The sequence below is a fragment of the Trichechus manatus genome, unplaced genomic scaffold, assembly GCF_000243295.1.
Source record: "Trichechus manatus latirostris isolate Lorelei unplaced genomic scaffold, TriManLat1.0 scaffold00141, whole genome shotgun sequence".
Classification (NCBI taxonomy): Eukaryota; Metazoa; Chordata; class Mammalia; order Sirenia; family Trichechidae; genus Trichechus; species Trichechus manatus.
Window position 1 is genome coordinate 2,691,209 of NW_004444077.1, and position 23,206 is coordinate 2,714,414.

The 23,206-nt window shown below is 45.2% G+C and overlaps 1 protein-coding gene across 1 annotated transcript in view; it reads right to left on the reverse strand.

Annotated features, from left to right (window-relative positions):
• The window catches only part of ENDOD1 (endonuclease domain containing 1), a 40,241-nt gene extending 17,041 nt beyond the window's left edge, over positions 1–23,200 (reverse strand). The window contains exon 1 of the mRNA XM_004385546.2: positions 22,873–23,200. Coding sequence (XP_004385603.1) covers positions 22,873–23,172 — 300 coding nt within the window. The 5' untranslated portion in view covers positions 23,173–23,200. The remainder of the gene's footprint in view (positions 1–22,872) is intronic.
• Positions 23,201–23,206: the final 6 nt, after the last annotated feature.

Here is a 23,206-nt window from a genome sequence, read left to right on the forward strand (position 1 = left end):
TATATATATTTATACACTTACTGGTTTTGCTTCTCTAGAGAACCCAGCCTAAGACACTACCATTTACTGAATGCTTGCTATGTACCTGACACCTCGGTAAATACATAAAGTATCTTATTTAATCCTAATAGCATCCCTACTGCTTCCCTTCACAGAAGAAGTCAAAGCTCAGAGACACCAAGTACCTTGCCCAACATCACACTGTAAGAATGGATGGTCTGATTTTGGTGACTATAATGCACCACTGCTCTGTTCTGCTTTCTGGGCTCTTTGAATGCTATGCTTTTCAAGTTTGGACTTTACTTTGCACACAGTGGAAATTCACTGATGGTTTTTGAGGACTGAAGCATCAATGTGGACATGTAATTCCAGGGAGACAGATCCTGAAGAGTATGGAATATACCGTGGTCTGCCAGAAAAACAAACAAATCAGTCTTAGAAGAACAATCAGAATGCTCCTTAGAACTAAGGATGGCAAGACTTCGACTCTCTTACTTTGGACAAGTCATCAGGGAAGACCAATTGCTAGAAAAGGACATCATGTTTGGTAAAGTAGGTCAGCAAAAATGAAGGAAATCCTCAATGAGATGGATTGACACAGGAGCCACAACAATGGACTCAAACATTCCAATGATCATGAAGATGACACAAGACCAAGCAATGTTTTGTTTTGTTATACATAAGGTTGTCTTCAGTAAAAGCAACAAAGACCAGGCAACATGAGTCCAGGCAACTAACAATAGCAACAAAGTACGCAGATACAGCAAAAACTGTAAAGCAGATCTGCAAGTGAATAAAATTTGGAACACATTGCTGCATCCCATTTACTCTTCATGTAACACTACAGGCTGGGCGTTATTATCATCTCTATTTTATACGTGGGAAAACTGAAGCTCAGATAAGTGGCATATACAAGGTCATCCAACCAGTAAGTGACAGAGCTAAGGCTTAAGACCAGCCTTTTAGACTCCAAAATTCCTAACCCGTGCCAGTGATAGCCCAAGCTTCTGCATAAAGAAGGGAAGGCAGACAGCCACAGCTGCTACCACTAGAGGACAAGAGGAGAATGAAGAAACAACTGGGAGACAGAGATGGAGCAATAAGGATAATCCATGTATCCATCATGTCTATCACCCATCTGCCAGTTTGTCATACTGGTGGCTTGAGTGTTGTTATGATGCTGGAAGCAATGCCACCAGTATTTCAAATACCAGCAGAGCTACCCTTGGTGGACAGGTTTCAGTGGAGTTTCCAGACTAAGACAGACTAGGAAGAAAGGCCTACCAATTTACTTCCGAAAATTAGCCAATGAAAACCCTATGGATCACAACAGAATATTGTTCGATATAGTACTGGAAGATGAGCCCCCTAGGTTGGAAGGCACTCAAAATATATAGTGGCCATAACAATGGACTTGAGCATACAAATGATGGTGAAGATGGTGCAGGACCGGGCAATGTTTCATTCTGTTGTACATGGGGACACCATGAGTTGGAGCCGACTTGACAAAAGCTAACAACAGTTTCACGTCAGAAGTCAAGGGAGAAGAAAGGTTCAGCTAGAGAGGCATCAATGGTGTGTGTCACCTGCTGCAGAGAGGAAAGTGACGGATGGAGATGAAAGCCAAGGTCTTTGATGATTAGAAAATCATTAGCAAGATTTCAAAGGGCAATTTCCACAGAGGGCTTAGGAGGAAGACAGTGACTAGATATGGGCAAGAGGAGGCTGCATAAACAGATCTCGTTTGAGAAGTCTTTAGGTAAAAGGCAGGACAATAACAGGGCCTTAGCTTGAGAGGCAAGGGAACACAGGAATAAGCAAAGATTATCTTCCTCCCCCCACTCCCTTACCCAAGGAAAGGAAGCCCTGGAAGGTTGGAGTATTTGGGTCTCTATGTAAGGGGGTGTCTTGGGGTCTGTTACTCGAGATGCTCCTCCAGAGCATCTCAGGGGGACCGATCAGCAGGTGACTGGCTAGAGATGTGGGAGCCACTGAGCACAGCCCCAGGCCCTGAGGGTTTCTGGGCTGTAAAATCCATGGAACCTCAGGGACCAGAGTCATCACCTGGTGCAGATTTGCCATGGGGAGTTTGTCACGGAGGAGGGAGAAGGCGCTGCTTGTTAAGTGTGATAACGATCTGCAGAATGCAAACAGGAAGCTTCAGCCATTGTCAGCAGCAACGTGCTCACCAGCTTGCAAGAGCTCTCTCTCTTTTCTCTTCTCCTCTCTTCTCTTGTCCTCTGTTATTGATTGAATTGTGTCTCCCCAAAATACGTGTTGTAAATCCTAACCCCTATACATGTGGTTATAATCCCATTTGGGAATGGGTTTTCTTTGTTATGTTAATGAGACAGTATTGGTGTAAGGGGTGTTTTAAGTCAGTCTCTTTTGAGATATAAAAGAAATTAAACAATCAAGCAAGAAGCAGAGATGAGGGAAGATAGATACCACACCACAGGAGGTTCACCAAGGAACAAGGACCTTTCCTGAGAGCCGACAGAGAAAGCCTTCCCCTAGAGCCAGCACCCTGAATTCGGACATCCAGCCTCCTAATCATGAGAAAAAAAATTTCTGATTGTTAAAGCCACCCACGTGTGGTATTTTGGTTATAGCAGCACCAGATAACTAAGACAACCTCCTTCCTTTCACTCTCTTCCCAACTCCTCCATGCTATGTTCACAAGCACTTACCCTGAAATAGCTCAGGGACGTGGCAGGTCGAAGGGAGTTCCTTCAACTCCAGCATCAAGCCTTTGATGTGACACAGGATCCCAGAGGGCCAGAAGACTATGAGGATCAATTTTGGTCCAGCTGAGACTCAGAGAAGCTCATCATTAGTTACCAAGATTAGTTTTAAAAGGCACATGCAGTGTACCCAACTGGGGATTTGGAAGTCAAGAGGAAAGAGTTATGAGAGAAGGGAAACAGCATGCAGGAGAGTAGGCACCATACATCTACTTCCTTGTATTTTTACAGACTTTAAGTGTTGGGATCATATCTTGTACTTTTTGTCTGTCTAAATCATAATTAAGAGCTCTGCATATGGTAGGTTCTTGGTAATTATTTTTTTTACTTACGCTGTACTAAGTACTAAGTCCACCATCAGTCTGTCAAGCCACTGTGGTGGCTTGCATGTTGCTAAGATGCTGGAAACTAATCCACCGGTATTTCAAATACCAGTAGGGTCACCCATGGTGGACAGGTTTCAGCAGAGTTTTCAGACTAACCAGAAAGGCCTAGTGATCTACTTTTGAAACTTAGCCCGTGAAAACCCTATGGATCACAACAGAATATTGTATGATATAGTGCTGGAAGATGACCCCCTAGGTTGGAAGGCAACAATGGACTTGAGCACGCCAATAATGGTGAAGACAGTGCAGTACTGGCAATTTTTTGTCCTGTTGTACATGGGGTTGCCATGAGTCAGAACCAACTTGACAGCAACTAACAACCACCAAGACAACAAAGCACTAAGTAGATTAGTACACAGATCATTGTGATGGCGGCGATGGGGAGTGGGACAGAAAAGGGAATAATATCAGGAGCACATGGAAAAGAGTCGATCTAAGATGAGGGCGGAGCCCTGGTGGTGCAGTGGTTAAGAGCTTGGCTGCTAACCAAAAGGTTAACAATTCGAATCCACCAGCCACTCCTTGGAAACCCTATGGGGCAGTACTACTCTGTCCTACAGGGTCAATGCGAGTTGGAATCAACTTGACAGCAATGGGTTTTTTGTTTTTGTTTTTTTTTTTTAGGATAAGGGCAACCTTTTCTGAGAAAGCAGGGAAGGATGAGGGGAGGGTGGATGAGCAAGCCGGCGTTGGTGAGTTCTCAGGGAAGTGGTGGTAGGGTTTTTTGCCGTGAGTGCAGAGGTGGCAGCCAGGGGGGGCACAGTGTAGGGGAAGTTGAGAAGGGTCTGGAAGCCTCATAAGGTCACTGTGCCAGGGAATGCGCAAGAGAGGAAAGAAAGGCTGCAGAGAAGGAAGGCTGGCCCGGTGGAAGCCAGCCAGGATAAATGGGTGGGCCAGCTCTCTTAGGCCAAGGTTTTAGTTTGTGTACTTATTTTACCCTGAGCAATGATCTGTAGTCCAGTGACAGAGAGAATGAACTGGCCTGGTAAGTGCTGCGGTGGGTGTGATGCATGGAAGCCTTGTCACTCTAATGTTTCAGGCACATTCCAACAGAATGGAAGTGCCTGACCTCAGAGTCCAGGTGGCAGGGCCTAGGGTTGCAGGTGAGGGCTAATGACACTGCTGATGCGGAGAAACTGAGCTGGTGCAGGGGAGGCGAAGAGGAAGACCGGCTCAAGAAGTGGGGAGAGGGGGAGAAGGAGCAATGAGTCAGCAGCTCGCAGGTAGAGGTAGCAGGCATGGCCCTGCTGATGATTGTGTAGCTGGTATGAGTGGAGACACCTCTAAGGAGTCTGGGACATGAGCGAGTGATAGAGTTAGGCAGGCTGACCACCGAAGACAACATAGGGCTGAGTCTTTCCCTGCACTGAAATTATATGTGTATCTATCTGTCTGTCCCACTGAAGTGAGGGGTCAGGGCCAGGATCTGATTATCTCTCTCCCTACAACTAGCACCAAGGCCCTGCATGTCAGAGTTATCTTGTTTGACCTCTACAAGATTCTTCTGACGCACGTAGGAGTCGCTCCAATTGGAAATGAGAAAACAAAGGCCCGACTGTCTTTCTAGTTCTACTTCAGGATCTGCAGCATGGAAAAGGTGGCCATAGTGGGGGGAAAAAAGAACCAGTTGCCATCCAGTTGACTCCAACTCATGGCGACCCTATGTGTGTCAGAGTAGAACTATGCTCCATAGGGTTTTCAATGGCATCATCAAAGTGGTTATTAAACTTTGCAAGACTGGCCATGGGAAGCGTGGAGTTTCCTTCCCCTGGAGAATTTTAACATAAGTACATGCCAGCGATGATTCAGACCAGTTCCTGTGATCAGGAGATGACCTAGTGAGCTCCTATCGCCTCTGTGGGGAAAACGAAGCTATTTCCTTTGGGGTTTGTTCTATTTTTCAAGAGTTAAATAATGGATAGAGTTCAACAGTGAGTGTTCCATTTTGTTTCTGCTACATAGTCTAGGATATGTACACACATAAGAGAACCTATCACCCTGCTGCCCAACACCAGGTGGGTCAAGGACCCCCTCCTTACGAGGAATCATGAGTGCAGCTGACAACTGAACACCAGATAATCTAATCAGAGCTGGATGAGGCTTAAAGGTCCTCTGGACAGTCACACACCTTAAAATGAACTAGATCTGAGGCCCCGAGTAAGTCCTAGGAGAACCTATTTTCCACGGAAAATACCCAGCACAGGAAAGAGCTGCCTTTCAGAAAAGAAGGGGGAGGCCTGCGGGGGCACAAGAGCAAGATTAAGGACATCGGAGGTGGAGCAACCACCAGAACTTTCAGTTCGAAGGAAAGGAATAAACAAAGTTCAGACCCACCCATTGAAGGAAAAAAGCCTCCTTGCCCAGCATTTAGAATATTCTTGATCCTCTTGGGAACAGACACAGCTTTAGAAAAATTAGAAGGATGCCCTTTTTTTTAAAGAGAAATGCAGAGGCTTTTATTTCCTTGGCCAGCCCTTCAGCCATACAGTAGGCTTCCCATGCTCTCCACCTTCCTCCAAGTGAATCACACTTCCTCTGTGCTTCCAGGCCACTCACAGACCTTCCTGCCATAGGCATTGCTGCTGTTAGCTGCCTTAGAGCCGGCCCCCAACTCATTGCGACCCTGTGTACAACTGAGACCAGACCAGCGTGCTCCAAAGGGTTTTCATTGGCTGATTTTCAGAAGTAGACTGCCAGGCCTTTCTTACGTCTTAGTCTGGAAGCTCCGCTGAAGCCTGTTCAGCATCATAGCAATATGTAAGCCTACTCTCTACGCTGACTGAACTGACAGACAGAAGGTGGCTGCACGTGAGGTGCGTTGGTCCAGAGTCAAACCCGGTATCCCACCTGGAAGGCAATAATTCTACCACGGACCCACCACTGCACTCATTGTGCTGTGTACCCTGTAGGTGTGTAGCACTTGCTGAGTGGGTAGTGGGGATGGACAAACAAGAGGCAAAAGAGCTTTCTCCTCGTAAGTCAGAAGACAGTGAAACAGGAAATAAAAGGTTTCCCACTTCCATTTCAGGCTTTCCTTTTTCTTGAAAAAAAAAATTAAAGGGGGAATTAAAAAAAAAGCACCAACTCTAAACTGGCAATAAACACGGATGACAGAGAGGCCTGAGGGAGGCCAGAGAGTGGTCCCAGGGGCAAACAAACTCCCTCAGGACTCCTCTGCTCCTTCTCACAGAGGCCCAAGTTTCAAACTCCTTTTGGGAGCCGGCTCCTTTAAGACCTTTCCCGAACTGCAGCACCTTCTCAGGTTACATCATCCCTGGTCTTCTCCAGTTTCCTTCCTCATTACTCACAGAAGCCTGTTTTCCACTCCCTACTCTGCTTTCTTTTCCAGAGCAATTATTCTCAGCATTTGACTATGTGGTACAGAATTCAGAAAAGTCAGTTAAATTGAAATGTCACCATTTCTAAGTTTTTCCACTTTCTGGGTTCTGACAGATTAGGGGTTCTCAACACTAGCTGTGTGTCAGAATCACCTGGAAGCTTTAAAAAATACCACCATTGGGTTGTCTTTGTTATGTTAAAGAGGTAGGATTAGTACTGGGTGTATCTTGAGTCAATCTCTTAGATATAGAAGAGATTAAGCAAGTGAGCAGAGGAGAGATGGGGTAAGATAGATGCCAAGACACATGGAGGTCTCCAAGGAAACGGAAGCAGAAGCTGAAGAGACAAGGACCTTCCTCCAGAGCTGAGAGAGAAAGCCTTCCCCTAGGGTCGGTGCTCTGAATTCAGGCTTCTAACCCGCAAAACTGTAAGAAAATAAATTTGTTTGTTAAAGCAAAAAAAACCCGCCATACTCCCCCAGTCCTCCTCACTCATCCCAGACCAATGAGAATTTCTAGGGGCGGAGCCAGGCATCAGTAGGTTTTTAGAGTTCCCCAGGTTACTCTGATTCTAATTGGCAACCTATGGACTAGATCTTTTTCCCATTTCCATTTATTAGGCTTTGGTAGAATCAAGCCCTTGCTTTGACAGGAAATTAGTGACATCTCCTTAAATCAATAGTTCTCAAAACTCAGTTTGTATCAAAATCACCTTGGCTTTGGTAAAAATGCAGATTCCTGTGCTTCACACCAGAGATTTACTCAGTAGGTGTGGGGTGGGGCTGGGAATATGCATTTTTAACTATCACCCCAGGTGAGGCTGATGCAGGTGGTCCCCACACTGAAAAACAAACTTTTGTATCATCTTTGGATATGCACCAACTGGGCTTAACCTATTCAGATGGTATTCTTTGTGACAGGCATCATCTACAAATTCCAAGAGTTGTGATGGTAATTTGGATCCTCTACCTACTGCATCAGCTAATATGTTGATTATATAATATGTGAAAGCATAGATTTCCTGCCTTATTCCTACATGGAATGAGAAGTCTGTTTTTGCTATTTATATGCTTTTGAACAAATCACTACTCTCTTTTAACACCTTCAGTGGCATCCTATTGCTTCCTGGTAAAATGATAAGCTGCTTATTCATGGGCCTCCTCCACCAAAATTCCTTCAATCTCTTTTCTCAAACCTTCCCTTATAGTCAACCAAAATCCCTGACTGGCTCCAACCATGTCATTTACGTACCCCGGCATCCTTCTGTACAACTGCTCATGCCCTGACTGGCTGGGGATGTCCTCACCATTCCTCTCTGCTACCTAGGTCCTACCTGGGTGTCAAGGTCAGGCTCATACCTCACAGTTCCTGTGCTGGGTGGTCTCCTTTTGCCTCCCAGACCCATTCTTCACTCTTCTCTGCCCTGATCTGTGTCCTGGGAGGTTGACTTCTAGTAGTCACATCACCCAAGCCCCCTTGCCTCTGGCCTCTGACTGGGGCGGCCAATGGGAGGGCAGGAAGAGGGAGAGACCGGAGTATTTATTCCCTTGCTCCCTCCCTGCCTGGTTGCCAAGGCTCTGCCTCTGGTTAAGTTTCTCTACAGCACAGCTCTCACCAGGTTTCCACTCTTTACCCCATTAGGCCTAGGATGGTAACAGCTTCCTGCCACTGCTAGTCCCTGGATGCTTCATCATCTTTGTGGACTCCCTTAATTTTCCGTAAACAGTTTCTTCATTAAATTCTGTTGGTTCAACTGTTTTGAGAGTTCATCTATTTCCTGCCATGATTCTGCTTGTTACAGCTCCTATGACGCCTTTCTCAAGATCTTAACTTATCCAGTCCTGGCAGATCACACCCACCTTGGGGCTTTTGTAGCTAGCATGAATTGCATGCAGTTTTTGGTGAACAGAACAAGTTCTGTTGAGTAGTGAGGGTCCACTCTGGGCCTTCCCAGCAGAGCACCAAGTGAATCAGCCATTTCAGTTAATGTGCCTGCCATACTCAACTTCTGCTTCTAGTTATTTCTGATGCTGTCTCTGAACGGGCAGCATTTCTTACCACATGACCCTCTCTCACCAATCTCTGTGCAAGTTACAACCAAGGGCCAGCCAATCTGGCCAGCAGGTAACCAGATTGCTCTCTTGGGTTTCCAACCTAAGAAACTCAGAGACTGACCACAGTTGGTGGGGAGCCTAGATGCAGGTTAGGACTGGCAACCAGACTGACCAATGGGCAAGCAGAAGAACTGGTTAAAAGAGAGCAGAGGAAGAAAAGCCGGAGAGAGACCCTGAAGCCTCTGTGAAAACTTTGGTTTCTAGAAGCTTCCCAGCTCCAGTTCCTTTGAGGACTGTGTATCTCAATTCTTATGCCTATGGAATCTACCAGTGATATCTTACAATAGCCCTGCCCTTCATGCAAATAAACTTGAGCGAGTTTATGATTCTTGCACCAAGGTGCCTCAGGAGTCCTATTCTTATGAGAACGCAGGAAAAACCCTGAGGGAATAGGGACAAGGATCTTGTAGGCAATGTAATCTTCTAGACACCAGGATTAAAACTTAGGACAAATGAAGAGACAAGGCATCTTGGTCCTAGAAGTCTGAGAGCAGATTAAAGGGACACCCTGGGCGCAGAGAAAAGGAACTTGTACCAAATTCTTCAATAGAGAAGAATATCATCAGACAACAGCAACGTAGAGGATGGTGCACAGGCAGCAGAATCCAGAGAGAAAGGTGAGACCAGTCACAGGGAGGTGATGAAGCAGGGTGTGTATGTGGGGAGGAAAGGAGGACATTTCAGCAGTAACACTAGGTCAAACCTAGGAGTGTAATACCCTCACCCTGGTTGTCATTCAACACACTTAACATATGTGTAGCGTGCTTAGGCACAATGCATAGTACCTTTTGCACACATCATCTCACTGAATCACATAACTCCTCTGTGGGATCAAGACAATTTATTGGCCCCGTGCACAGATGGGGAATTGACCTCCATGAGATTCAGTAACATTTCCAAGGTTACACAGCAGTAAATGGCAAAGCTGGACTCAAGTTTGTCTCACTACAAAACTCATTTTCTTGACCACTGTATTATGCTCAGTCCTTGCCTCCTACGATCGAATAGTCTAGTGAGCGAGAGAGTTAAGCAAACCTACTTCTTGCTCATGATCTGTCTTCCAACTAAGTAAAAAGACTCCTGAGGTCAAGGACTATGTCTTGGACTCCTATTTCTTAGCTTAGTCTTGAGTTCTTAACAAATGGTGTTTGATGCTGATGATAATGACAACACCAATAAAAGTATTCAGTTAGCAGCTGAATGATTGATCACTCATCTTTTGCAATGCTAAGATTCTAGGGCTGCTGACCTGAAATAAATGAAGGAATGAATGAATGAATAAACAGATGGCCAAGCAAACAAATAAACAGGGTGAGCTTGTTTCTGTCACTGAAACTCCCTGTAATTCCATGGTTATCTCCTAAACCCCAATTCTATGATAACCTGTTGCCATCAAGTCAATTCTGACTCATAGTGACCCTATAGGACAGAGTAGAACAGCCCCATAGGGTTTCCAAGGAGTACCTGGTAGATTCGAACTGCCAACCTTTTGGTTAATAGCCATAGCTCTTAACCACTACGCCACCAGGGTTTCCAATTCTATCATAGGGAGAACAAATTTATGATAAGTTCTTGTCTCAGAGTGGCCATGACCACATTTATTGTGTTAATTAGTAGTTAGGATAACTGAGAGGAAACACACACACACACACGTAAGCACACAACAGTCTTCCTAACTCCTTAGCTTCCTCCTTCTTATCAGTTAGCCTGAGGTACTGCGCTGTGGTGGGGATGGAGGAGCAGAAGGGTACCCAATATTGACAGCAGCAAAAGCAACAGCAGTAACAAGCCTGGTCCATGGACTACCTGGGCATGGAATTACAGCCTGAGAGATAGCACTGCCAACTCAATTATGAAGTCACCTTCATTTGAAAACTGGAAGAGATTCTTTGTCTATTTCCACGCACGATACTATAACTATAGATAGCTTTTCTCCAAAGCCAACAGGCAAAATTTACCCTTCATTTTAAAGACCATTATAGAAGGAGATTTGATAGTCCTTTTCCCGAGGGAGAAAGATGCAGCAGTCTGCTTCCGTGAAGATTACAGCCTCAGAAACCCTATGGCACATTTCTACTCCGTCCCATTGGGTTCTATGAGTCAGAATCAACTCCACAGCAGGTTTGGTTTGGTTTAGACCCTTTTCCACAGCATAATAACACACTATAAGGAAATGGTTTATTTGCATCCCACCTAAACCACTTACATTAAGCAGAAAAGAGATAAAGAACACCTGCTTCTTGATGCTGTGTAATAAACATTATTTGAAATTAATAAATCTTCCCTCAGGCAAAATAATTTCTGTTTCTTTGGCTTTTTCTCTTGGGTTTTATGATTGTAGCTCTTCTTCAATTTCCTCTAAAAGTGAGGTTACATGGCAGCAGAGTTTATTAACAGAATACCAGATTAGAAATCAGGGCATCTGTCAGCTCTGCCACTTACTGGTCTTGTAGTTTTGGGAAGTCAGTAAATCCCTGGGCCTCTGGCTCCTCTTCTACAAGAGGAGAATGCTAATGCCTTCTTTGCTCAGGAACACAGAAAAGGGTATGAAGGTATGATTATTTCAAGCCATCCGTGGATTATCCATTAGATTCTCTTGAAAGAAAAATGTCAGTGGATTTTGTGTTCGAAGTCCCCCGGTCTTCTGTTTGTAAATGAAAATGCTCAACGAAATAAAGATTGTTTATATTTATGTCAAGATTCACCCATCAAAAGATTCCCTTCATTCTCTCACTCCATAGGGGTGACGGTTGTTTGAGGGGCTTGTTAGACGTGGTTTTACAGAGTACAAAAGGATGTCAAACCCAGTTGACTAGAATAAGGGGTATGAAAGTGTACATGTGTCTCTATGTGTAATGAAAATTTCTGGAATGTTACACACACAGACACAAACTGTCAAGATTGGTTATCTGTGTTTCTTTATATTCTTCTGAAATGCTCAGGGGAAAAATGCACATATTACTTTCATAATCATAAAAAAAAATAATAACAACTACAAACATAACAATAAAAAGATGAGCTGAAAATTCTAAGTCTAAATCTAGAGCTGCCCCACCATAATAGGAATAGGCTTGCACAGTTTTTAAATTTCACAGCCACTATTCAATTCATATTTGCTGAGTGCTCAGCATTCAACATTTATTAATCATTATGCTAGACCCAGGGTTGGCAAACTACAGCCTGTAGGCTAAATCCAGCCTACCGCCTGTTTTCATAAAGAGAGTTACATTGGAACACAGCCATGCTCATTCATTTACATATTTCCTGTGGCTGTTTTCACGATAAAATGACAGAGTTGAATAGTTGTGACAGAAACCATATAACCCACAGAGCCTAAAATATTTACTCCTTGGCCCTTTTCTGACTCCTGTGTTGGACAATAAGGATTCAATAATGAAGAACAACAGCCCTGGGCCCTGTCCGCATGGAACTCAGAGTCTAGTTGGGTGACACTTAATTAGTCAAACAGATAAATGACAACTGGAACATGCTAGCAAAGGGAGATGTGTTTGGTGCTACTACAGAGTATTATGCGTAGTTGACCTAATTGGGGAGATCATGGAAAACATAAGAAACAGCAGGTGCAAAGGCCCTATGATGGGACAGAAAATAAAAATTGTTTTAAAAACTAAAATGAACCAAAGTATCCAGAGCCAAAGACATGGCAAAGTGTGTGACACCAGATAAGGCTGGAAGAGGCATGGGGGACAGACCATGCAGGATTCTGGAGACCACGATAAGGAGTCTTGTCTCTATCTGAAGAGAAATGGAGAGCCCTAAAGGGTTTCAACCATCACCAAGAGTAGCCTCGCCTGTGAAGGAGGCATGTGACGTTATGATGCCTACCATGGCTCAAGATACAACAGAAATATCAAGAATGAGGAAAGGATTTTTATAGTTCACAAACTCAGCTTTCCTCTCTCCATGCTTCGTGTGTCCGAAGAATGTAGTGGATGCCCAACCTTTCAAAAGCATAGACAATGGCCAATTCCTCACATGGTCCCTGCTCAATCATGCATCTTGGTCAAAAGAGGAAAAGACCCAACGCAGATCTGCTTTCTCCCTTAGCTATAACTGCTAAGATAATGGCAAGAAGATGTCCGTGTCAGGAAACACTGCTATCTCCCAAACACATAGGAAAGGTGCATCTACCAAGCAGAGGCTGAATCCAGATTACCCAGGATATAAAGGCAAAGGTAAGAACGTGCAAAGGTGAAGGACTTGAGCTTATTTAAGAGTCATAAAGGAAAAACGAACTTCTGCACCTTCAAGGAGGCAGGGTGTTCTCAGTCAGAGCAGAGTCCCTTTTCTGGTCCCAGAGCTGGGCTTATTGCATTTCTGGATTAGTAAATTTCAGAATGTGTTGTGTTCAGCCACTTTACTTCCCTAGGGAACCAGGATGGGTGCACAGAAGGAGCTCCAGACCTGACTGAGGCTGCAGGATGGATGAGTAAGTGGGTTCTCCGCCTTTGCTGGAGGTGGACTCTGGAGGGTGTGGTTGACCTGCACCCTTTTGCCCCTCAGGCAGTTCTCACCCAGTCAGGAGCCGGGCTTGCCTTCCTCCAGCTCATGCACCACACCCAACCTACCAGCCCTGTCTCTGGCAGCAACAGCTCCATGTCCCACAAATGAAAAACCCCTCCCTGAGCCCTGCCACTCTTTCTCACTGAGACCCAGGGGACAATATCTGTTGCTCGACAGAGTTAATAGTTTTTATGGTCCATTCCCCTGCCCGAACCCAGTGCCGGATAGAGAACATCTACTTCCACAATGATCACAGGAAATGTTCATGACAAACTGAAATGGGGAAAGATTGCAAAGGGAACAGTGGCTCCCTCAGCCCAGTGCAGTGTTTAATGAGCACGCAACTGCCCTTGCTACAGGCACAAATGGGCACCTGGAAGCCTTGAGGGTCTGACATTCATTGGCATGTGGTTGTGGGGCTGAGAATACGTCCTGCTCTAAAAATCCCGGTAAAGGAATGTGTGAATTTTCAAAGGGGAAACTTCATTCAAGAGAATTAAATAGGCGATCTCCCAAAACATTAATAGGTTTGGTGATGGAGGCAGCTCCACGTGTGTTCTGGTGTTAGAAAACTAGGGCTTAGTAGCTGCATGAATGTGGGCAAGTAATTTATCTTCTCGAGCCTCAGTATCCTCCTCTGTGTAACAAGAATAACAGTACCTATTTCACACGGTTGTTGTGAGGATCAAGTGAGAACACACGTGAAAAAATGCCTAGAAGAGTACTTGGCATGATGTAAGCACCTGGTGAGCTCTAGACCAGCACTTGAAGCTCCACTGAACACCTGAGAGCATCTCACACTTAGCATGTCCAAAACCCAGTTCTTGATATGACCCCCAAGCCAGCTCCTCCTTTAATATTCCTAATCTTCTTCAAGAGGCGTATTCTTCCAGTTGTTCTGGCCAAAATCTTTACAGTCATCTGTGACTCCTCTCTTTCTCTCACTCCAAAGACTCTTCACTCTTTATTTAAAATATATTGAGAGCTACATTGTCACTACTCTGCCACATATACTACCACCACCCAGGTCTGAGCCACCATTGTCTCTGATCAGATCACTGAAACCATCTAACTGGTCTCTCTGCTTCTGCCCTGGACCTCATACAGTCTGTTTTCAACACAGTAGCCAAAACGATCCTATTAAAATGTAAGTCAGATCATGTTAAATATCTCTGCTCAGAACACTGCACAATGGCTTCCCATTTTCACATAGAGAAACAGCCAAATTTCTCACCAATAGTCCAGAAGGCCCTAAATGATCTGCCAACCCTCTCTTTCCTCTCTAATCTCAGCCCCTGCTTCTCTACTCATTTATCCTTCTCTAGCCACACTGGTCTCTCTATTCTTCATCAAACACCAGGAATACTCATACCTCAGGGTCTTTGCACCTGCTGTTCCCTCTACCTAGAACATTCTTCCCCCAGTATGTGCATGGCTGGCTTGGTCATTTCCTTCAGGTCTTTACCCAAAAGTCACCTTTTCAGTGATGTTATCCCTAGCAACCCTTCTAAACCTTCACCCTTCTCCTGATAGTTCATATCCTCCTTTTTTGCTTTATTTTTCTCCTTATCACTTATCACTATTTAATATGCTATCTCTTTTACTTATTTTGTTTACCATCTCTATGCTCTATTAGATTTTAAGCTCCATGAGAGTAGGGATTTTTGTCTGTTTGAATTACTGCTTTATTCCCAGGGCCTAGAATAGTGACTGACACATTGTTCTTGTTGTGTGCTGTTGATTTGATTCTGGTTCATAGCAACCCCATAGGACACAGCAGAACTGCCCTATAGGGTTTCCTAGGCTGTAATCTTTACGGGAGCAAACCTCCAGGTCTTTTCTCCCGCAGAGTGGCTGGTGGGTTCAAACCACCTACCGCTTGGTTAGCAGCCAAGCACTTTAAACACTGTGCCACCAGAGCTCCTTCTGACACATAGTAGGTACTCAATAAATATTTGTTGAATTAATTGGCAGAGAAGGGAGGGTTTTATAAAGTATTCAATGTCCCTGTGAACTGAAGGTCAATCAAAACTGAAGACCCGTCATCTCTAAAATAAAAGTATGAGTTAATAGGAAAATGTAAATCAATCTGTTTACTTTAAAAAAATGAAATGTAGCCATATTTTCAGCTTTTATTAAAAATAAAGACTTGATATCTTTTGACTGGGCCATACTTCTGTCAGACACTGGGTCAATGAAAACATGACTGGAATACTAAACTGTGCTTCTATTCTTGGCTAAACCTATGAGTCCGTTTCTTTTTCATTTCTCCTTCCTTTCAGTGGCCAAACAGATCGCTGAGAAAGTTCTATGGAACTAAAAGGGTAAGTAATCACTCAGGAGACATGACATGCATCTTGAAGGAGAAAAAAATCATTCTAGGATTTATAGCAATTCTAGGGGCAGGAGCTACCAGCAAGTGGAAGGATTTCTTTTCCTTTGTATAGCTGACATTTCAAAAGGAACAGAACATTGAAACCCTAAGAATAAAATATTTATTCCCCAAGGATAGCTCCATCCAATCAGGATGAGCTAACACCTGAGCTAATGACAATCTAAAGCTGAGATTTTTCAGAATAGTGTGGTAGTAGAAAAACGGTAAGCCATCCAAGAAACTGGTTTGATTCAATAAAATTACAAAATTTAGTCAGTCAACGTAGAATCTAGAGCGAAAGCACTGGCATTTTAATTGGAAAGCATCATGGTAGCGTAGAAAGAGAGCTCTATATGCTTTGGGGTTGGGCGGCCATAAGTGCCAATCCAGGCTTTGCCATCTAGCAGCTGTGTGACCTTGGGCAAGTCACTTCATCACTCTGAGCATCTGTTTCCTAAACTGTAAAACATGGATCACAATGCTTACCTAGAAGAGCTGTTATATGGATGAAATGAGTTAACTTGTGAATACCCTTGCACACAGTAACGATAAATAAATGATAGTTCCCTGCCTGCATTGTCAAAATTTAGGTCTGAATTGAAAGAATAGTGTACAGTGATGTCACTACTGGACTGTTTCAGGATAAAATATCCCTGAAATGTTCTGCCAACATAAGCTAAGAACTTTAACCTGCTCCTGAGAATAACCTGTAAACCAAATGGAAACACTGAACTCAATGGTGATGAAAAAGCAACAAAAGGAGACAAATGCAATGAAGGACAGCATGCGTGGTTCCTGTTTGTGCTGTCTGCGCCACAGTAAGGAAGAAATTGTGGGTGATTTACTTCGGAACCATCTTCCTGAGTCAGGTGCTTCCCAGCCTTACCCAGGCTCAGCACAATAGATTGGAATGCCATTGCTCGCTGTTTGTTTTGTGGTAACACGTCTTTTGGTTGCCCAAGACAGAGAGGGTGGAGGTCTCTCTGGAACCTGTTTTTTGTTGTTGTTTTTTTAAATCACCTAACTCCATCCATTCGTTCATTCAATCTTCCATTTGTGCAATCTCTCCCCATGCATTTTCAGAGCATCTACTGTATGAATGTGGGGCATATGCCAAACACTTGAGAAGATGCACAGATGGATGTTAAGGTCTGAGGCCTGACCTCCATAGCTTACATTTTACTAGAGACTTGTAGGACTCATCTATGTAGTCCAACATTCCACTCGTGTGTGTGTGCGCATGCGCCCGTGTGTATGCCCAGCACTTATTAAGGTAAGACCTTAATAATGAATACACATTAATATTTATCAAGAGCTTACCATGTTCCAAGTACTGTGCTACATGTGCTATCTTGGTTATTTGTCACAACCATTCTATGAAGTAAACACTGTTATGACCTTTAATTAACAGAGCAGAAAAATAGGGCTGGAAGAAGTTAAGGTCACATAGCTTGTAAATGGCAGAGCAGAAATCTGAACTCAAGTCTCTCAACTAGGAGGTATGAATCAGAATTGTCCTATTTGGTGGGTTCCTTACACAGAGATTGAGTGTATGATGTGTTCTATCCATCTGTTCTCTGACACAGTGAAAAGATGGCTGATGTTAAAATAAATTAAAGAGTGCTTTTGACAGTTTCAAGGTGTGTAAGCAAGAAGCCACCCATGGAAATTAAAGACCAAGGACTTAATCAAGATTCTAACTTGTGACAACTGTTCATGTGTCATATACTGAGATTTTAAATATGTCCTCATTGGACCCTCTACAAAAATACTTTTGAACTCAACCAGAGTATCTCCTTCACTCTGGAGCCAGTGACAATGTGAGAAACATTTACGTGGACAAATATGTGCTCCCACTTCTCTGACAAGTATTGGGAAATAGAAACGGAGTTGAAATTAAGAATGAGGCAGTGGTTCAGTGGTAGAATTCTCACTTCCCATGAGGGATACCTGGGTTCAGTTCCCAGACAATGCACTTTATGAGCAGCATCACCCATCTGTCAATGGAGACTTGCATGTTGCTATAATGCTGAACAGGTTTCAGCAGAGCTTCCAGACTAAGACAGACTAGGAAGAAAGGCCTGGCAATCTACATCCAAAAATCAGCCAGTGAAAATCCTATGGATCACAATGGTCTGATCCGCAACCAACCATGGGGATGGTGTGGGACCAGGCAGCATTTCATTCTGTTCGTGACTCGATGACAGCTAACAACAAGAAGAAATTAGAATTCCCATATAAAGATGGAAACTAAAGTCCTAAGATCATTAATGCAATGGATCGTACTGTGAAGTCAAAGAATCTCCATGGTGTATTGAAAGAGCACTGGACTAGGAATAGACAGTCATGAGTTCAAGTCCAAGCTGTATGATGTTGGGCACATCAATTAACATATCTGTGCTACATCTCTCAATGAAGAGAATGATATGTACCTCACAGTATTTTTGTAAGATTAAATAATTGTAAGTTGTTATTACTGTCTATAAGGCCCGTTCCTTCCAGTGTTCATGTTTATAAAATGATAGGGTCTTACATGTTAGCTTCTGGTATGAATTAACAATTTACTTTGGAAGGGCATCACTGGTGCCTCCTCCAAAAATTCTTCTGTTAAATGGAAAGGAGTTGAGGGACTAAGAGGTTTAAGGCTCCTTGCACTAAACCAGAAACCAGTTCTCAGGATTTCAGAGTCTTGACTGAAAACCCTCCAAACCTCTCCCATCATGGTAGACAGGGACATGTTTTTTCATCTCTTTTCTCCCTTCACCCTATTCTCACTTTAAAGATGACCACATTCCACGTAAAACCACCGGCCCTCTGTTTTCTCTGCCTCCTTTTAAATTTCCCATTCTGTCTCTCAGAAGGTTCCATTTAAATTCTTCCAGCATGGGCAGACTGGTTCCAACACTGAAGGACTGTTTTGCAGAGAAGGGATCCAAATCATTTGGGATAGTTCCAAAGGCCAGAGCTAGGACTGATGGGGTAGACTTACAGGAAGGTTCCAGCTCTGCATATGGAATTTTTCAATAGGGCTGCTGGTCACCTTCTGAAACAGGAAGCTCTCTTACCAGGAAAGCGCAATCAGAACATCTCACCCACTGCTGCCTGGTTGATCCTCCTAACATCAAATTATTTTATTCAGCACTTACTGAGTGCTTGCTACGTGCTAGGCACTAGAAATACAAGACTGAGTAAGATGCACTCCTCAGCCCTCAAGGGCTCACGTTGGGGAAAGAGATACATAAGCGGGTAAATGTAAAACAATATGGTAAGTAAAGAAATAGAGAGAGATGGACCTAGCACAGGCAGTGGATCTAACTCAGGTGGGGAATCCTTTCTCAAGGAGGTGACACCTCAGCAGAATCTTAAAGAATGGAGTGGGTGGAGGGGAAGTCAGCACAACTGGACTAAACTGAAGCTAAGAAGTTTCCTGAATACAACCAAATACTTCAAGGGACAGAGTAGCAGGGGCAGAGGTCTGGGGACCATGGTTTCAGGGGACATCTAGGTCAACTGGCATAACAAAGTTTATTAAGAAAATGTTCTGCATCCTACTTTGGTGAGTGGTATCTGGGGTCTTAAAAACTAGCAAGCGGCCATCTAAGATGCATCAATTGGTCCCAACCCACCTGGAGTAAAGGAGAATGAAGAACACCAAAGTCACAAGGAAAGCACTAGCCCAAGAGACAGAAAGGGCCACATAAACCAGAGACTGCATCAGCCTGAGACCAGAAGAACTAGATGGTGCCTGCCTACCACCAATCACTGCCCTGACAGGGAACACAACGGAAAGTCCCTGATGGAGCAGGAGAAAAGTGGGGTGCAGAACTCAAATTGTAGTAAGAAGACCAGATTTAATGGTCTGACTGAGACTGGAGGAACCCCAGAAAGCATGGCCCCCGGACTCTCTGTCAACCCAGAACTAAAACCATTCCTAAGGCCAACTCTTCAGTCAAAGATTAGACTGAACTATGGGACATAAAACCATACTCGTGAAGAGTGTGCTTCTTAGCTCAAGTAGATACATGAGACTAAATGGGCAGCTCCTGTCTGGAGGTGAAATGAGAAGCAGATAGGGTCAGGAGCTGGTTGAATCGACACAGGAAATCAGGGGTGGAAAGGAGGAATGTGCTGTCACAGTATAGGGAGAGCAATTAGGGTCACACAACAATGTATGTATAAATTTCTGTATGAGTTAATTGTAAACTTTCACTTAAAGTACAACCACAAAATAAAAAAAGGAAAGGAGTTGGGTGAAGGAAGTGAAGGGCAAGATGGGGCATTCAAGGCAAAGGGAATCAGATGATTAAAGGGACAAATGTGACAAACAGTGTGGTTTATGAGAGGAACTCCAGGCAGTTGGATAATACTAGAACATAAAATGTGAGGGTGGGGAGAGGTGAGAAACAGGGCTGGAGCTGGAGACAGGAGCCACATCATGGCGGATCTTGTAAACTGTATTCTGTGGTTTGAACTTTGTCCTGTTGGTGCTGGGCAGCCAACACCTTGAAGGCTTTAAGCACAAGAGTGACTAAGTTTCTATGGTCTTTAATTTGGGAGCTTTTTTCAAAGAGGAACTTCAAGACAGTCACAAAGCTGCTGAATTGGGCCTTGGGAGTCCCAGTGTCAGTCTAGCTCTGTCTGACTCATTCCTGAAGTCAAGCACCAAAGCCCCTTTTAGTTTCCTGTCTCATCTCCCCCACCCTCCTAAGGCTGTCTGCTGGGCCTCTTGGTAACGCTGACCTCATAAAAAGGTGACATGGGCACAAGGCGACTCAGCATCACAAACTGCTCTGAAGCAGCCAAAAGTATACACTGAGCCCTGAGCATCCTTCTGCAGTGGGGACCTTGGCTCTGAGGCAGGCCTCCTTGGAGCAGGCCACAGGGGAGTCAGGTTTGCTGCAGTGTGTGTGGAACCCACACACATTTGACAACTCCACCTACTGCTTCCTTCCCTCCCTTCTAATACCCTCTGTTCCTGGCTGGTTTGACCTGAGGTTAAGGGCGACCCCCATCTTGCAGGCAGAAGCACCCTGCTGTCCACAGCCACTGTGATCATTCTGGCTGAGACTTCTGTCCTCCTGTACTTTTCAGAACCAACTGTACATCTCAACTCTCAAGATGTCATTTGAAACTATCTCTACCCTCCCTCCCCATCCTCTCTTATGTCCCCAGCCCCATTCCTCATTACTCTACTGAGGCACCAGCATCTCCACTGTCTATGTGACTGGGTTATATCCACTTCCTCTCTGCCAAATCACAACCCTATGCCTCCTTCAATAGCCACACAAATGGCTCTGTCTCCTTAAACCTTCCTTGATTACTCCTCATATCTGACCCCTCCCTTCCATTACCCCACTTCACCATGAACACTTGACTATAGTCTATTCACTTATATTCGCTCCTATTCACTTACATTAGCTCAGCTGTTCCAACCACTCCCCACGCACTAATCTCTAAATCTGCCGTGCACTTCTCACTCATGGTGTTCCTCTGCTTTAAATGCCCTCCTCCTGCTTGTCTTCCTGCTGCTCTTGGCCTCATCCTTCCAGGCAAGCACAAATACCCTAACTTTCAGGCTTTCACCCATAACCTCAAAGACTGGTAAATCTAAGAGGTCTCTGTTTAACCTTTATTAAATTGTTTTTTGCTTATGTCATAACAGCTGCTACTTATGTGCCTGACACCTCTCAGACAGCTTTACATACAGTAACTCATTTTATCCTCACAAACACCCTATGATGTAACTCCAAGTTAACCTGTCTAAATTTACAGCTACTTCACAGAGGCACTGGGATTTGAATCCACTGGGATATGAACCCAGGCAGCCTGGCTCTAATCAGATGCTATGTCACTTCTCTATACAGCAAGCTCCACCTGCAGACCCTTGAGTTCTGGAGCCACACTCAATTCTCTTGGTATCACAAGTACCTGGCACACAGTAAGTGATTACTAATTCTGTTCTGAATTTAATCAAAAGTCGTTTAGCAGGTATTTCCTTGTCTTTCTCACGTGTACGTTCTGTCTCCCCAAGGAGTCCATGAGATCCTCAAGGAAAAAGGAGCAGGCCATCTATTTTCTTCACAGCCCTATCATCACAGTGAAGAAGGAGCTGAGGAATACACTGAGAGCCCTAGGTGTGCAGATGGGGACACACTAAATTTAGATTAAACTGTATTTTAAATTTCTATAATTTACAAAGGTATGATCTCATCCCTGATCTCATCGGTCTTAACATCAACAAGCGAGGCAGGGGAAATGGATGTGGAGAAGGTAAGGAAACTGAAGGGCGGATTGCTTGAGACCTAGCCCATATCTCAGAGCCAGAAGTGTCGGAACGCGATTAGAACCCCCTGGTCTCCAGTTTACCCAAGTAACCCGGGGCAGGCTGCTGCCAGCAGGAGTGGGCGGTGCTGGGCGTGTCGGCTCCTCCCCCAGATGGGGCGGCCTCTGCTGCAAGGCAGAGAACCGGCAAAACGGAGCTTGCTTGGCTGGGTGTTCTAGAGAGGAGAGCGGCCGTGCGGACGTGGGGAGAGATGTCGGCAGGCTCAGCAGGGCTTTGGGGGGCCTCTCGAGTATTTCGTCACTGTCACCAGACAAGACAGAACACCAGGGAGGGGACATGATTTCCAAGTGGTCTGATAATATAGGTATGAAGAGTCAGGAAAACCTGGTTTGTCTTTCCCATCAGACGGAGGTTGTCAACGTTTCCTTACCATTTGTCACTATCGCATTGCATTTTAAAAAATCTATACCTTTATTTTATTGTCCTAACTCAAATTTACTAGCTGTCGTGTGTGGCAGGGAAGGATTTTCACACTAGGATGGACTCTGCAGAAGGGAAGTGAACGTATAGCCAAAAGACCTGCCCCATCTTACCAGCTGGGTGATCCTCCACCAGCCTCTTCATGCCCCCCACCCCAGCCTAGATCTCCTCCTCTGTAAAATGGGGATGAAAATGCCCACCTCTGGCCCCTAAAAGTTGTGGCAATGACCTGCGCCACGCCTGTGAGCGCCCAGCCGCCGCTTTCTACGGATTGAATCGTCTCCTGGGTTTCTGTCTCACGCCCCTCGCCACCCAGGAAACGAACGAGACAGTGCAGATGACTGCGCTGAAACGTAGGGAGAACCACCCATACAGGGACCTCCCGCCCCGCGGCTTAAGCGAAGGCTCAAGCAGAGCCCAGCTGTGGCTTTGACAGGAGGTGAGGAAGCCGCTCCCTCCGGGTGCGCCGTGCGGTGGACGCGAAACCGCGGGTTCCTGACCCAAGGCACCCAAGGCGTGGGGGCTGCCTTTGCCGGTCCTGCCCTCCGGGTGGGTGCAAAGCGTTCCTGGGAGGAAAGGCCAGCGGCCTGCCGCCGCCGCTGGCCGGGCTCCAGGACCACCTCGCTTACCTGCGGCTCCACCAGCCAGCGCTGCTCGGCGCCACCGGCTCCTGGGCGCGCCGCGCGGAACGCCGAGTACACGGGGATGCGGTCCTGGGTGCTGTAGAGCGTGGCGAAGCGCTCCGCGCCCTCGGAGCGCTGACAGATCTTCACGTGGGAATCGGCCGCCAGGCCCGCGGGAGGGGTCTCGGCATAAAAGAACTTGTTACATTCACCAAAGCCGGCCTCCTCCTCGCCCACAATCCGGCCTTCCAGCAGTCCGGCCAGGGTGACCAGACTGCCCAGCGCGAGCCAGCACGCGGTGCCCATGGCGGCCTCTCGGAGCGCGCCGGGGCCGAGCGGC